We start from the raw sequence: 14,873 nt of genomic DNA, 5'->3' as shown, positions 1-14,873 counted from the left end.
TGGGGTCTATGAGCAGTTTTATTCATCAGCAGGTATGAATTGATACTGGGTCTTACACTGTGCTGGTCCCCAGACCCCCACTGACCCCACAGCCCCATCTCTGGTGTTGCCCTTGGCGCAGGCTGTGGGGAGGAAGACGGAGGCTCAGATGGGAGATCAGCAGTGCAGGTGCTCAGCTCCCGGCCAGCTGGAGTCAGAGGGCGTGGGGCGTCCTTGGACCCCACGGTATACGGGAAGACAGGGCTAAGCGGCTGAGAGTGCATCCTTGATGGCATTGATGAGAGGGAAGGGTAGATTCTGGCCACAGAAGGAGCCCCGGAAGTCATCCAAATCCAGGGCCCACACCGCGGCACCTGCCAGTTGCTTCTGTTTCAGGTACTGCACCTGGGGAGGGAGGTCCAGAGGGGGAAGGGTTGGGTTCTCCAGGGCAGAGAGCGTATGGGGGAAATGCTATTCCCAGAGGAGGGGATAGCAGGTACCTGAGACTGACCCCCCACCAGCAGCCCAGACCTCAGGGCAGGAGGCTGACTCTGGCTGCTTGGAGCAGGTTCCCCCCTCCCTCTTTGTCCTGGGGGGTGGCCGGTGAACTTACCTTGCTTCTGACGCTCTCCTGGTCATCGTATCCCACCCATTGGTTGCCCTTGGTGGCGTAGGGAACCAGCTGGCTGGGAATTCTATGGACTGTGGCTCCGTGGAGGAATTCACAGATCTGAGCAGAGAACAGGACATGGGTAGAACAGGGAGACTTTGCAGGACACCAGGAGAAGTCCTCCCCAAGTCTCTGTCAGCCCCTCAATTCATCTTGCAGCCTCATTCTCAGGGGCTTTGTGAGCTGTAGGCTTCATGCAAATGTCTGTAAAACAGATGCAAATGTACCCCCAGTTCAGCTGCCATAGCCTGAGGGCTTTAAGGGATTCTGATTGGCTCCTCCATCTTTTTATTTTTTGGAGATTGAACCCAAGGGTACCCTAGCACTGGGCCACATCCCCATCTCTTTTTATTTTATTTTGAGACAAGTTTGTGCCCATTGCCCAGGCTGGCCTTGAACTTGCCATCCTCCTGCCTCAGCCTCTCAAGTAGCTGGTATTATAGGCATATGCCACTGCTTGCCTTCTCCATCTGAAACAGGGATGGAGAAGGCGTGGGTGGACACTGAGTACTGGCCCTTGGCCACAAGAACATCAGAGGCTAGACTGGAAACCCTGCCTCTTAGCCATTGCACTTTGCTGGGCTGGAAGGAAGACCCCAGCTCTGTAGCCAAAGGAATGTTCCAGGGGTTGGTGGTGCAGACTCATGCCTGCTGGAGACTTTTGGTAGCAACAGGCCTGACTACTCTCTTCCGCCTCCTCAGGGATGTGAGGTCAGCTGGATCTGATTTTATTCCCAAACGAGAGAAAAAGTGGGGGTGGGGTGGAAGGACCCCCTCCCCCATGGCTGTAGATAGCGCTGGGACAATCTTAGCTTCTCCCCCAATTCTATTACCTCATAGTAGGCCAGGAACCCTTCTTCCTTGGTGAATCGGCCTGGTATTCCCGGCCCTGAGATGGGGGCTCCAACGCCCGTCTCGGAAGAGGACAGAGTGAAACTCCTCCCGAAGATGGGAATGCTCATCACCAGCTTGTCGGCTGGGGCCTTCCTCAGCATGTACCCCACAGAATAGTCCTGGGTGGGGATGGAGCGGGGACAGGAGGAGCAGTTAGCTGGGCTGGTGGCGCGGGGGTCTGAAAGGGTTACAATTAACACTGTACTGCGACAGGCAAGGTTGCGGTGCCACAGTGCGTCTGGGATTCCCCATTCCTCTGGGAACTGATCGTGTCAGTTTAAAAAGAATTTTAAAGTTCCATTCTTGAAAAGCTCCCTTTACACATAGGAAGGGATCATTATGATTTGACAGATGCAGAAATCAGGTGCTTGGCTCAGACTGCACAGCTAGCAAATGGCAATTTGAAGACAGACAACCCACCTCCTAGCCTCTAGCCTCTCTCTATTCTGCACCTGCCTTCACTCAGTCCACCCCACAGCCATGAGAATGAAGGATTTGGGCCTCAGTGTTCTCGCCTATAAAATGGGTCTTATAACCCCTGCCTTGTGGGATTCTACTGAAGATTGGAGGGGTGGGTGTGTGAGCCCTGGCAGGTGGCAGGACTTTGTGACCCCCCCTCCCTCCCTCCTTCTGGATACCCACAGTGTTGCTGTATCTGTAAGAATGGGTATCCTTCTGGCCTCGAAACAGGGGGCTGTGATGTCCTGTGGACCCGCGCCAGGCTCCATGGAAATCGTAGGTCAGGGTGCTAATGAAATCCAGGTGTCTAGAAGGAGGGTGAGGTGGGAAATTAGAAAAGCTCTTGGCCTCACATCCAAAGCCCCAGCAGGATGTGATCAGGGGAAGCGGGCAGTTGACAGACCATTAACCCAAAGCCCAGGAGTTCCTGGTGACCACTGTCCTGGCTGCTGGCCCACCTCCCCTGGGCCATGCCAAGGTGTGAGCTCAGGGTCCCAGGAGTGTACTCAGGGCCAGAAGAGTCCTCTCTGTGACCTCCCGCCCCAGCACATGGCTGGCCTCTATCTCACCCCAGCCTCTGCTCTCTTGCCAGGCTCATCTGGGTGAAGCACGGAAAGAGCCCAGTGGGAAAAGAAAGAGTGGGGACAAAGGATGACACCCAAGGAGCCCTGGAGGGAGGAGGAAGTCCCCTGCAGGCATGCTGGTGAGGGAACTGTAAGTGGATGACAAGAATATGAGCTTCAGAAATTTGGGACAAATTGTTGAAAGCCACCTCTTTCCCACCAAGTGATCACTTGAGACACCAAGTCTACACTTGTAAAATTCTAAGGGAGATTCTAAAAGCGGCTGGAGAGTCACTTTTCTTTCCTGCTGGGTTTGCCACTGTCCTGCCTGGGCTCTGGGGAGAGATCACGCGAGGCTTCCTATGCGGACAGGATGGAGGGGCGGCAACAGGAAAGGGGGCTGCCTGTGTTCGCAGGCATGGGGGTACCTGGAGACTCCCAGCATTCTAGAAACACAGGGTATTGCTGCTGCAGGGCCTCCTCCCCCAGGCCCAGCACCCTGCTCTGCTGGCCACGGGAAAATACTCTGTAAGGGTTGGTGGCTTTGTATATTTTTTCCTATTGCCTTTCCCAAATACACCTAGAGAAATGCTCTCAACTGGTTAGCAACATGCCAAGTGAAAAAAGAAGGTCAGAACTCATGTTCCATTGGACAGATGGGGACACTGCAGCACAGGGTGGGAAGGTGACTTGCTCAAGTTCACATATCCAGATTTGGGAAGAACTGGGTCTAGAAGCCTGGTCTCCTGGGTCTTCATTGAATTCTAGGGTAGAGGAAGGAGTGGTGTGGGCAGAGGCCTCTGGGGGCTGGCTGGGCAGGAGACTCACTGGGATATCTGGTTGATGTCATAGCCGCTGTCAATGTCAATCTTCCCTGGGGACACAGCTGCGCTGAGCAGGAGCTCTTGTGCTCCGGACTGGGCCTCCTTTGCAAATTCGGCCTTCAACTCCTGGGTGGGAGATGGGTGGGTGAGTGAAAGAGACCCAGGCGGCAGGAGGGGGAGACTTGTGGAGGGAGGCCAAGCTCCCTCGGCACCTCACGGACCTTCCCTATCTGCTGGGACCACCTATCTGGCTATGAGGCCCGTCATGGTCCCATTCTCAGGGCCACCCATCTTTTTTCTAAAAACCTGGACCAATCTCATCCTCAAACCCCATGCCCACCCAACAACACTCCATCATTGCCTGTCCTGGGGGGACCATCAGAACAGTGGGTGATATGGTTGGCTGACGTGTTTGCCTTTCAGTCTGTGCTTTGTTTCAGCCGGTCTGTGAGATCCTAGGATTAGGTGGTGTGGACCATCTCTCTGCCCCTGGGAACTGGAGATGCTTGGGCTGCCCCAGGTGGAGCTGAGTGCCCCTGGCTGCAGTGAATGCTGGGTAGCGGGGGGCATCCGTTTGGGACTGAACCAAGGACAATGGATGCTCCATGTTCACTGACAGTGGCAGTGAGGGGTGGGGACCCTGCTCAGTCATGGCCTTCTGCCTCTTAGGACCCCACGCCCACCTCCCACTGGGGTCACAAAGTGTCTTGCTTGTTCTCTAAGAGTTCCAGGGCTCAGAGGCCTTGGATCCTAGCCAGGAGGCTGAAGTCCCCCTGCCTGTCCTCAGGAGATCCTCTGTGGTGGACGGAACGGCCCCACCCCTGACACCTCCCCCCCACCACCCTACCCCGTCCAACCTGTCCAGGACCTTGATTAGGGTGGTGTGAAGCTGCTTGTTTCTTCGTCCGGGGGACAGCCAGGCTATGTCCAGCCCATCAAAGCCATGCTCCCGCAGAAATGGCGGCACTGACTTGATGAAAGTGTGGCGCTTCTGCACGTTAGAGGCTATTTCCGAAAATCTAGGACGAAATTCACCCCCCCAACCGCGTGTTCTCAGCATGAATAGGTCAAGTGCTCCTGGTTTCTACTGGGGCTCCTGGGGCCTGGGGAGCAGGGAGCCTGGACTGACGCAGCCTTGGAGGGCCTGGCTGGGACAGCATGCACCTCCAGCATTAGAAAGAGCCAGGCGCCCCTGGTTTCCAAGCCACTTACTCACCAGCCACTTCAGACAGGGCACAGCCCAAGTCTCAGTTTCCCCATCTATAAAATGGGATCATTATAATACCTCCTGGTGCTGTCATGAGGGTCACGTGTGATGGTGGTGGGAAAGGGTACCTGACCCCGTGAGCATTAGGTTCCTTCTAGCCCTCGTGGCAATAGCCCCCAGAAGTTCTTTGCTTTCAGGTCAGAAAGGTAATAAAAAGAGGATGGGTAGGGAACCAGAGGTAAGCTGTGAACTTGCTGTGTGACTTCTGGTAAGTCCCTCTCCCTCTCTGGGCTCTGGTTTCTTGGCTATACATGGAGCAGGTCCCTGACAATCATCTAGGCCTCTCTGCCTAACCAGCCTGGGGCCACTGTACCCCCCCCATAGTGGGTGGAGAGAGCCTGGCCCCCCACTCCCATCCCTTCCTCATGCTCCAGTAGTAGGTCCTACCTTTGAGAGCCAAAGTTCCATCCTCCAACAGACAGAAGGGTCTTCAGTTTGGGGTTCCTGTGGGGCAAAGAGGATGGATGATGGGGTGGAATGAAATCTTGGTGACACGGAGGATCTCTGTGTCTCGGTGGCTGTAGTGGCTGCACTGGACCTCTGATGACCTCCTGCCCTGAGACTCAATATTCTTTTATATTTTGTTTTTTTGGTACCAGGGATGGAGCCCAGGGGCATCTGATCACTGATCCACATCCCCAGTCCTATTTAAAAATATTATTTAGAGACAGGGTCTCACTGAGTTGCTTAGGGCCTTGCTAAATTGCTGAGGCTGGCTTTGAACTGGTGATCCTCCTGCCTCCACCTCCCAAGGTGCTGGGATGATAGGCTAGAGGTCATAGACTTGGTGGCCATAACTCTGAGATATGCTGTCCCTTCTCGTTGCCCCTGGTGGAGAAGCCAGAGAATGGCCAAGTAGAGTCACAAGCACTTTCCAACCTCCCTGGAGAGGCACTCCTAGGGGAGAGAGAAGGCCCCTTTCCCAGGGGAGCTACTGTCTGCCCGTCATCACCCAAATACTGCCCAACCCCACCTTCACACCTCCGCCCACTGCAGCTGAGGACTTGGGCTCTCCATCCGGAGGTGGTCCTGGGGCCCTTCACCATTCTCTTGAGCAGAGTAGCCCTACCATGGAGCCAGCCGGGCAACTCCCCCATCTTCCTCCCGTCCTGGCCAACCTGATTTTGAGTGCGTTCAACATGCCATAGAGTGTCTCGTCGTTCCATTCAAAGATGTCAATCTCATTGTTGCTTATGTTGGCAAAGCTGTAGATGATGTGGGTGCAGAGGGAGGGGCCAATGGCATCTGGGAAGCAGCTCCCGTCACCTTCCCGGTACTGGGACCAGTTTGTGTAGTAGCAGACCAGTTTGTATGCAAAGCCTGAAGGAGAAATCTAGGGTGGGACCTGGGCCGAGATTTAGCCAGAGACACTCCCATTGAGCTCAGAGTTGCACCAGTGGGGCGTGGGAATGGGTGGGAGGAAGGGGCCAGAATCCTGAGCAGAATGAAAATTCTTACATAAAAGAGCTGGTGCACGCCCCTGCCTCTGGGGGGTTCCCTATGTGATAAAAATGAGGCCCATTCTGAAGACACTTGGAACAGGTCAAGTGCAGCACAAGACCACACTGCAGGCAGAAACAGGCCACGTGGAGGTCAAGGTGAAATGGGCCTCCTGTGCAGTGCAGGTCCAGGCTTCCTGGAAGCAGTGGCTTTGAGGGAGGGCAGGGACCTGGCTCAAGACAGCCAGTGTCAGAAGACACCCTGGCCTTCCTGCCAGGACCCTCCATGAGGTCTTAAGGGGCTCTGACTGTCTCTTCTCTCTGTCCAGACGGAAGTGTCCCTAATTGTAACGCACCCAGAAGGGTGGTCCCCAAACTGGTGTACAATATCACAATATCCTCTCATTCTAATTCCCCCTACAGCAAATGATGTCCTTTCTGGCCACTTGGTTATGGAAGACAGTGGGCATCGCTTGTCCACGTGGTCACTGGGCCCCTGACAGTGGTGGGTCCCTCTGTCTCCTAGTCATTGAACGTGAGCTTTTTAAAGTTTGTTGTTTTGAAAAAGTTCAAATCTATTGAAGAGTAAATAGTACATATCTATAACCCCAACCCCTTGGTTTAACGAATGCAAATAGTTCTAAGGCTTTGGGGTCACTGAAGAAACTGCAAGAATGTTCTCTGGCCCAAGACCTCCTTCTCATGGGTGCTACACCTTCACCAAATGCTGGGACACAAGGTAGGGGTGGGGTGGGGGTGGGGTACTTACAGCACTGCAGCAGCACCAGGACCGCAAAGCCTGAAGGGAAATTCAGGGTCAGACTCCCTGCAAGTGCATCTGAACCTTCCTCCTGCCCCCTCCCCAGACAACCAAGGCCCTACCATGAGCCTCCACCCTCGATCCCCACCCCCCCACCCCGGCTCTGCTCTGTCCCTGCTGGTCTCCCCCACCCCAGAGACAGGAGGCTGGAACCCTGTGCAATGGCTCTGTGGGGTGTCTGGGCCCTCCCACCTGAAAACCCACAATCCCCACTTGATCCAATCCCCCTTGGCTGGACCAGAGACCTGTCTGAACCACCCTCAGACCCATCCTGGCCGCAGCAGAGTAGGACAGGGGTGGCCTCTTCCCAGTGCTCAGCAGCTCCTGGTGCCCAGCTGCCCAGACAGAGCCTCTTTCCCAGGATTCACACTTCCTATTTATACTGGTCCTATTCTACTCCCCACACCCCCAAACCATCCCCTTTACAGGAACTAAGATTGTATCAATGACGGAAGCATCAGGCTCGTGAGTGGGGGTGGGGGAGCCTGCCGGCCACTAGAGGAAGATTGAGAAACTGTGGACTTTTGAGGCACCTGCCAACAGAAGAGCCACCCTGGAGATGACTGGAGGTTCCCAGGGTGTGACTCAGCTGCCTTTCCAAAGCTTTCTTCCTGTTATCCTGCCACAACTCGCTTCTTTCCAGCAGTTTCCAGGCTCTTCTGGCAGCTTCTACCTCTGTCCAGGCCCTTGGCCAGGTTTGAAACAGGGCACAACTGCGTTGTGTGAGCCTCGGCAGCAGAACAAGGCTGTATTATCACCTTGCCTGACCTCCCCCCTCAAACTTTCTTTCTCCTGGCTGTACCCACAGCTGACCCGAGTCTAGGCCAAGGTCAGAAAGTCTTGAGGGTAGGTAGGGAGGGGGTTCCCCACCTCTTCCTTTTAAGCAATTTATATGCTGTTTGTTGAATGGGGGAGCCAGGAAAGAAGAGAGACATTTCTGAGAATGCTCTGAGCCCTGACACTAATTTTTTTTTCCCTCCCTTTCTGAAATGCCAACAGCGATGTCTGCCAAGGGCCTTTGTACGCCTGCGGGAAGTACTATGGGGTAAGCACGGGAGTAACTGTGGGCCTCTCGTGATGTCCCCCAGGAGCAGCGGCTCAGAGACTCTCAGAGAATCAATAATCTCTGCTCCTCTCTCAGTGATGCTTTTGAAATCCCAGCCCAATGAGGCGGCCCCTCTCTAAATCCTTCAGTGACTTCCCATCACTTTCAGCAAAAGAACAAGCTAGCTGGGTAGTTGAATGCTGTGTTAGCATGCCCCAGGGCCTGATTTCCACACCCGAGCCACCCAGAACAAAACAGAACAGAACCACAACACTCACTGCTTAGTGAGGCTCTGCATGGTTCAGCCCCTGTTTTTTTGGTCAAAGATGCAAGACAACTGCACTCTTTGCAGGCTAGAACTTAGTTAATAGGCAGCCAGTGGAGAAAAGTTCAGGACTCTAGGAGTCAGAATGGGTCCGAGAGCTTCCCAACCAAGTCCCTTTATTTTTACCATACCTTTAGGTAATTGCCAAATGCTATCCACTTGGCCCCACAGCCTCCCGGGGAGAGGCCTCTCCCCATCCCTGCCTCTCCTTTCTCTTCCTCGGAAACTCCAACAGCCCCTCCCGTTTGCTGTAAGACGAGTCCATTAGCAGTGGATGTTCTGCATGGTACTTGGTGAGTCCTAAAAAGTCACCACCTCTTCCTTTAAGGTGACTGGCTTCTTTTGTACTGATGATTGACAGCAATGACAGACCATGAGAACTTTTCCCTGTTCTTTTGGAAGCACGGACGGGGGAACTTCCTTGCATCTCTGATGGAGATAGTATACAGCAGACTGGGCAGGCAGACATTTCCCCCACAGAGGATAGGTTGTTAAAAGAGCGTCTCCTACCATTACTCTCTGCTTTTGTTAAAAATCATCCCATATGTTTCATTGGCCACGCCTGTTGTCCTGTGAGCCTTCGGGCTCAGTTTGTTAATTCCACAATTCTCCATGGAAATAGCATTGTCACAACCAAGGGTCCAGGCACTCCTTGGCCTGCGGCAGCAGGACTGGCCAAGGGTCCCATAGTATATCACCTGCTACCTCATCTCAAGCCACGCTCCCCTCACCCCTGTACTCCTCCAAGCGTGGCTCCTTCCCAAGCCACGTGCTTTTTCTTCTTTCTCCCACCACAGGGCCTTTGTGTATACCATCAACTTGCCTGTGCATAACTATGAAGGGCCTGAGATTTTATGCTTCTTGCAAATTAATGAAATAGGCAGCCACAGTTTTATGAATGCTGACAGATTCTACTCCAGGGACAAAGGACTTTTTAATCCTTTGGCAGAGCAAGCAGATGAACTTCATGTTTGGGCCACTTGCCCTTGGCCCCCAAGTCCCACAGGCGTGACCCTGGAGCAGCCGTGAGGATGCTTATGCTTGCAGCGGTTCCGTGACAGCAGAGGAACCCATAGTTTAAGGAACTTAGATCTACAGCGAGCAGGAAGCCTGCCTCACCTTGACTTTGGAAAGAGATATTATCTTTATTATTCTAGACAGGAAACAACTCCAGAGGGAGATACTGTTTCCATCTCCAAGGCTGTTTGCTCTGCAGATATCACTGAGAAGAGCTTGCACCGCAGACAGTGCCCTGTGGGGGACACCTGCATTAATGCAGGCAGCCCTGGAGATGCCCCCAGTACCTGCCCTTCAGACTGCAGCTTGGTCACTCTTCTGGAGAGGGTGGACTCCACTGGGGCTGTCAGATGCTTCCTGCCTCACTCACTAATACCCAGCCCAGCTGTAATCATACCCCCACCCCATTTTTTTTTTTTTTTTTTTTTTTTTTTGGTGTGTGTGTGGCAGGAGGAATAGAAAAAATCTTGGGCAGGAAGAGACTGTCATGGAAGAATTCAAGAGAGGTTGAGACGCCAAGCGTGGGGCATGGTGCTTGATGCAGGATCAGGAAGGAACTTGTAGGTGGACATTGCCACCCCTCACAGGACATGTTCCCAGGACCCCTGACATGGCTTCCCAGGCATAATCATTTTGAGGCTCTCTTCCTCTTGCAAGGGGTGTCATTGCAAACAGGTAGAGTTAATGCTCCCCCAAATACCTGAGCAGGGAGGTCTCTTTTCTGCATGGAGTTCTCTCCTTCCAAGTGGGGAGTAGCTGCCAAGTAGGAATTGAAATTCATTTCTAAATCCTCAGCTCCATCTTGGTGTCGGCCCAGAGTAGATGCTGTCACAGACTCAGAGGCAGAAATATTTGGATGAGAAAACAATGATTTAGGAAGGGTGAAGGGGAGTGACATTTCCTGAAGACAGGTCATCAGCAAATACTTAAAGGGAAAAAATGATGACCAAGGTTACCTTGCTCATGGTGGAAATTTGTAGCCTTCTTATGTGTTCCTTATAGTCAGCCAGCATGGCAAAAATCAGGATAAAACTGTTTTTGTCAATGACTCCATACTTATAAGAAATAGTCAGGGCTTGTGATTTTAGAGTCCATACCCCACCTAACAGCCTAACCTGTTATTTTTGGGTTTTCTCCAGTTTCGGGTTGTCCCACCTCCTCCCTACAGTGGTTCTGAGTCATGAGTGAAAGAGACCAAAGTGCCAGGTTTTGCTTTTACTAATCTCTCTTCCCTGTGGGCAAATTCTTGTCTTTGATTCATGGATTTGACAATGTAAGTTGCCTAACAATTTTCTGACTCAGTTCTATCCAATTGATATTTTCGTTTGTTTGGCCAAGATTTATTTCAATTGGCATAAATGTATTGTCCATTCATATGTAAATATTTTCTTTTTAATATGGTTAGCAAAACCAGAGTCAAATGCTAGTTAAAGCTTTACAGTGGGACTGTGGCTGTGGCTCAGTGCTAGAATGCTTGCCTCACATGTGTGAGGCACTGGGTTCGATTCTCAGCACCACATAAAAATAAATGAATAAAATAAAGGTCCATCAACAACTAAAAAATATATTTAAAAAAAGTGTTACAGTGAACTTCTGTATAGAAAGCACTCATGATTGGGAATTATAATAATAATTATTATTTTGTAGTACTGGCTATTGAACCCAGTAGCACTGTACCATTAAGCTACATCCCCCCAACCATTTCTCAATATTTCTTAATATTATTTAAATATTTTTCTTAATATCTCTCAATATTTTTTTAAATTTTGAGAGAGGGTCTTGCTAACATGCCCAGGCTGGCCTCCAACTTGTTGGAGGCCTCCTGCCTCAGCCTCCAGGGTAGCTGGAATTACAGGTATGCATCTCTGGGCCTAGCTGGGAATTTTATGTGTGAAATAATCATGGGAAGTCCTTATCAGCACTATCTTCTCTAAGATCTCCATGTTCATTAATATTCCTGGACTGACAAGAAGTGAAATTGTCTGTAACCTATAAGACTGGAATTTCATAAGTCATATAGCTAAACCAGTGTCTTCTCAAATTTCATAGGTGTTCTTTTGACAGGTAAAGTGTGGCCTTTCTTTTTTAACCTTGAGCTTATCCTATGACAGAAGATTCTTTGCTTAACCAAACTGCTTCTGAATCTCCTCCCTTCTGTATTTCCTTGCAAAATCAGTTTTAGCAAAAAGCCCTGCCAAGTCAGTTAGTAAGAACCCCCCACCCCATCCTCACTACCTAACCAGGGTTCTCCTTCTCCATAACCCCCAGTAACATCTGATCACCCTGACAAGTCAGAATCCCCCTAACCCCTGCCATTTCCTTAAGTCATTTCCCTCCACAGACCCCCACCCTGACCCTTGGCTATAAATCCCCTCTTGATCATGCTGTATTCAGAGCAGAGCCCACTCTGTCCCTGCCCCCTGCAAGTCCCTGCTGCTGTGGTCCCCATACCCATTGTCATGGTCCTAAATAATGTCTGCCTACCCCTGTGCTTTAGTAAGTGTCACTGGATATTTTTTTTTCTTTAACACATATTTAATTAAATGGAATTTTTGGCACAGTCGATATCTAATTATATTCTGGTAGTAAAAATGACAGTTTCTATATAAATAACTTACGTGACACAGTCATTGGTTCCATCTAGAGGTGTTACATTTTCCCTTTCGAATTTATAGAACCATGCATTTGGGCATAAAAAATAAAGAAACTTGTGAAGGTACTTTCCTTTTATGCTTGGTTGTCATCGGTTTGTAAATAAGACCCATCCATGTGAGTTATTATAATGGGCACAATTAATTGTTTTTAATGTTCTTATCCTGATGATATATTAACTTATAAGCTATATTAAGATCTCATGGATTTTCTTTTTAATTCTGAAGTTTGAAAGTTCCATTGGGACACAATGACATTTAAAGGGCATTTCAGTGTGCTATAAGTATAAACACTAGAGGGCTGGGGCTGTAGCTCAGTGGCAGAGTGCTGGCCTAGCATGTGTGAGGCACTGGGTTTGATCCTTAACACCACATTTAAAATAACCAAATAAAATAAAGCCATGCTGTCATACACAACTACAAAAAATTTTTTTAAAATAAACACTGGATTTAGAGAAATAAAATAAAAAAGGTAAAATATCTGACTAATATGTTTCATTGAAATATTAATCTTGTAGATAAATTGGGTTAAATAAGATATTGTTAAAAGTTTTGAAAATTTTATTCCAGTTTGTATAGATATGTTAATTGAAATAAGAGGTGAATCACAATGAAATCCATTTATTTCATACATTTAGTCCTAAGATGTTAATTTTTATTTTGTTGGTCTTGCGTAAGGTATTCCACTCCTACAAAGTTGTATGCTTTTTGATCAGTCTCCTGTTCAACTCTGTCCTTGTAGCAGGAAAGCAGTCACAGATAATAGTGATCCAAAGAACATGATTACGTTCCAATTAATTTTCATTTAAAAAACCTGACAGCCAGTGTGATTTGTTCTAAGAGCCACAGTTTGCTGATTTTTGTTCTCGAATCCAGACTACAACCACTCTAGAATTCTGACTCAGTCACTTGGTCTTGCGTAAGGTATTCTTGCGTAAGGTTCAATCCAAGGTCCACGTTCAGCTCACAGGGCAACCCGGGCCCGGGGTGCATATCCTGGTATACTATAGTCAAGACACCAGATTCAGCTCTTTGTGGTTGTTCTGTTGTTATTTCTTCCAGAAGACTGCATTCCTGATCTTTAGCTTGGAGTCGATGCAAGGCAAAAAGAAATGTCATCTGTGTATAATGAGATTAAATGGTTCTAGTTAATCAACAAGAATGGAGGAGAGTGGAGTCTTTTACTAAGGTATAATTTGCAGTCAATTTGTGTGAGGGAAAGAGGACACTAATAAATCTCCAGGGCCTTCATTGTCTCCCAGTCAGAATCCAACCAACTGTTTTTTAAGCCTAGAGACAAAATTTAAATGAGTGAACATCTTGAAAATTATTGTGTCAGTCTTTTCACATGAACGTAAAATGTTTCTTTTCAAAGTGAAATGTGTGTATGACTATTTTTCAATAGAATCATTGAGATATTTAAGTTAATACATTTTGCTTATAAATACTTGGTAAAGCTGAATGTTTCTTCATAAATAGGATGGCATTTATAATTGTGTTGAGCTAATCAATCATTTGAAGAATGTCAAATATAGCTGGTTATTTTTAAATCTCTCTCCTTTTATAAGGTAAAAGAATAAGTCTCTGTGTTACCCATAGCCATCTAAACAATCTGTAGCAGCTCGGGGTATGGGTCAATGGTAGAGGCTTACCCAGCATGCATGAGACCCTGACCCCCAGCACTGCAACATAAAATAAAATAAAACATCTGCAAAAAAGCATCTTTAAAGTCCTACTATTCTGAATATGGGGCCTGAATTTGGGCAAGGTAAAACTTGAGATGTAAGATGATATAAGATATGCATATACATAAGTATTAAAAGGTAAGAAAAAAGAAATATTTATAAATAATATTTTTGAAACATATAGCAATAAACAGCAATAATTAATAAAAAGATTAACTTTTTCTAAAAAAGAATTTTTGTTAAAATATAAAGACAGAATGTAGTAATGAATCATCTATTACATTACATATTACAAAATTTTAAAAAAATCTAATAGAATATACTTCTGTTATTTCAAATGGCTTTTTTTCTACATGTGGTATTATCATGTAAGTACTTACACAAATTTTAAAAACTTTAAATTTCTAAAACATTGTTTTTCCATTTTTATTCTTTAAATCTGTTGATTTAAAAATAAAAATTATTTTTCTTGCTAAAACTATAATTTGGGGTTGGGAAAGGATAAGGCTTTTGACTGCACATTTAATTAATGAACTTGGTGATTAGGTTACATGTTAAGAGGAAAACGGGATTGCTAAACAACTTCAGAGTTTTGGGCCAGGTGTGGAAGTGACTCTTGATGACTTGGGAGGCTGAGGCAGGAGGATCACAAGTCCAGTCTCAGCATCTTAAGCAGACCCTGTCTCAAAATAAAAAATGTGGGGCTGGGGCTGTAGCTCATTGGTGGAGTGCTTGCCTCACACGTGTGAGGCACTGGGTTCGATCCTCAGCACCACATAAAAATAAAATAAATGTAAACAAAAAAGTGTTTAAAAGGGCTAGGGATGTAGCTCAGTGGTCAAGGGCCCCCTGCGTTCAAACCCCAGTACTTAAAAACAAAGAAGCAAACATCCCAACTAATGTGTAATTGTATAAGAAGAAATATTTATATATTTGTAACTGAGATGATTGTTTGGAAAAGTTAAACTGATTTAATAATTTTGGTTTAAAAACAAGTCTATTTATGCCTTCTTGATTTTAGCACCTGCCGATGTGAGCACCAAGTTCTAGTTTATACAACTCTTTATTTTGTCATGAAAAGCTCAATTATTTTGAATTGCCTAAATTTCACTATTTTTGCTGATCAGATAACCTAACACTAATTTATTAGACATTTTTAAATTTCAAAATAAACTATACAGCTAAATTAATTATCATATCGCTATCTTATATAGGAGACACATTTTTAATAATAC

General features: G+C 47.8%; 1 protein-coding gene across 1 annotated transcript; it reads right to left on the bottom strand.

Annotated features, from left to right (window-relative positions):
- Positions 1-130: 130 nt before the first annotated feature.
- Positions 131-7,255, bottom strand: Chi3l1 (chitinase 3 like 1). Its single transcript, XM_076831877.1, has 10 exons — positions 7,161-7,255; positions 6,865-6,894; positions 5,775-5,976; positions 5,044-5,100; positions 4,258-4,408; positions 3,394-3,515; positions 2,186-2,309; positions 1,483-1,662; positions 593-709; positions 131-384 (listed from the first exon to the last, which is right to left on the bottom strand). The coding sequence occupies exons 1-10, from the start codon at positions 7,183-7,185 to the stop codon at positions 244-246; spliced, it is 1,149 nt and encodes a 382-aa protein (XP_076687992.1). The 5' UTR covers positions 7,186-7,255; the 3' UTR covers positions 131-243.
- Positions 7,256-14,873: the final 7,618 nt, after the last annotated feature.

The sequence above is a fragment of the Callospermophilus lateralis genome, chromosome 13 (assembly GCF_048772815.1).
Source record: "Callospermophilus lateralis isolate mCalLat2 chromosome 13, mCalLat2.hap1, whole genome shotgun sequence".
NCBI classification, from domain to species: Eukaryota; Metazoa; Chordata; class Mammalia; order Rodentia; family Sciuridae; genus Callospermophilus; species Callospermophilus lateralis.
Note: the sequence above shows the minus strand (reverse complement) of the source record. Positions and strands in the feature narration are given on the sequence as shown.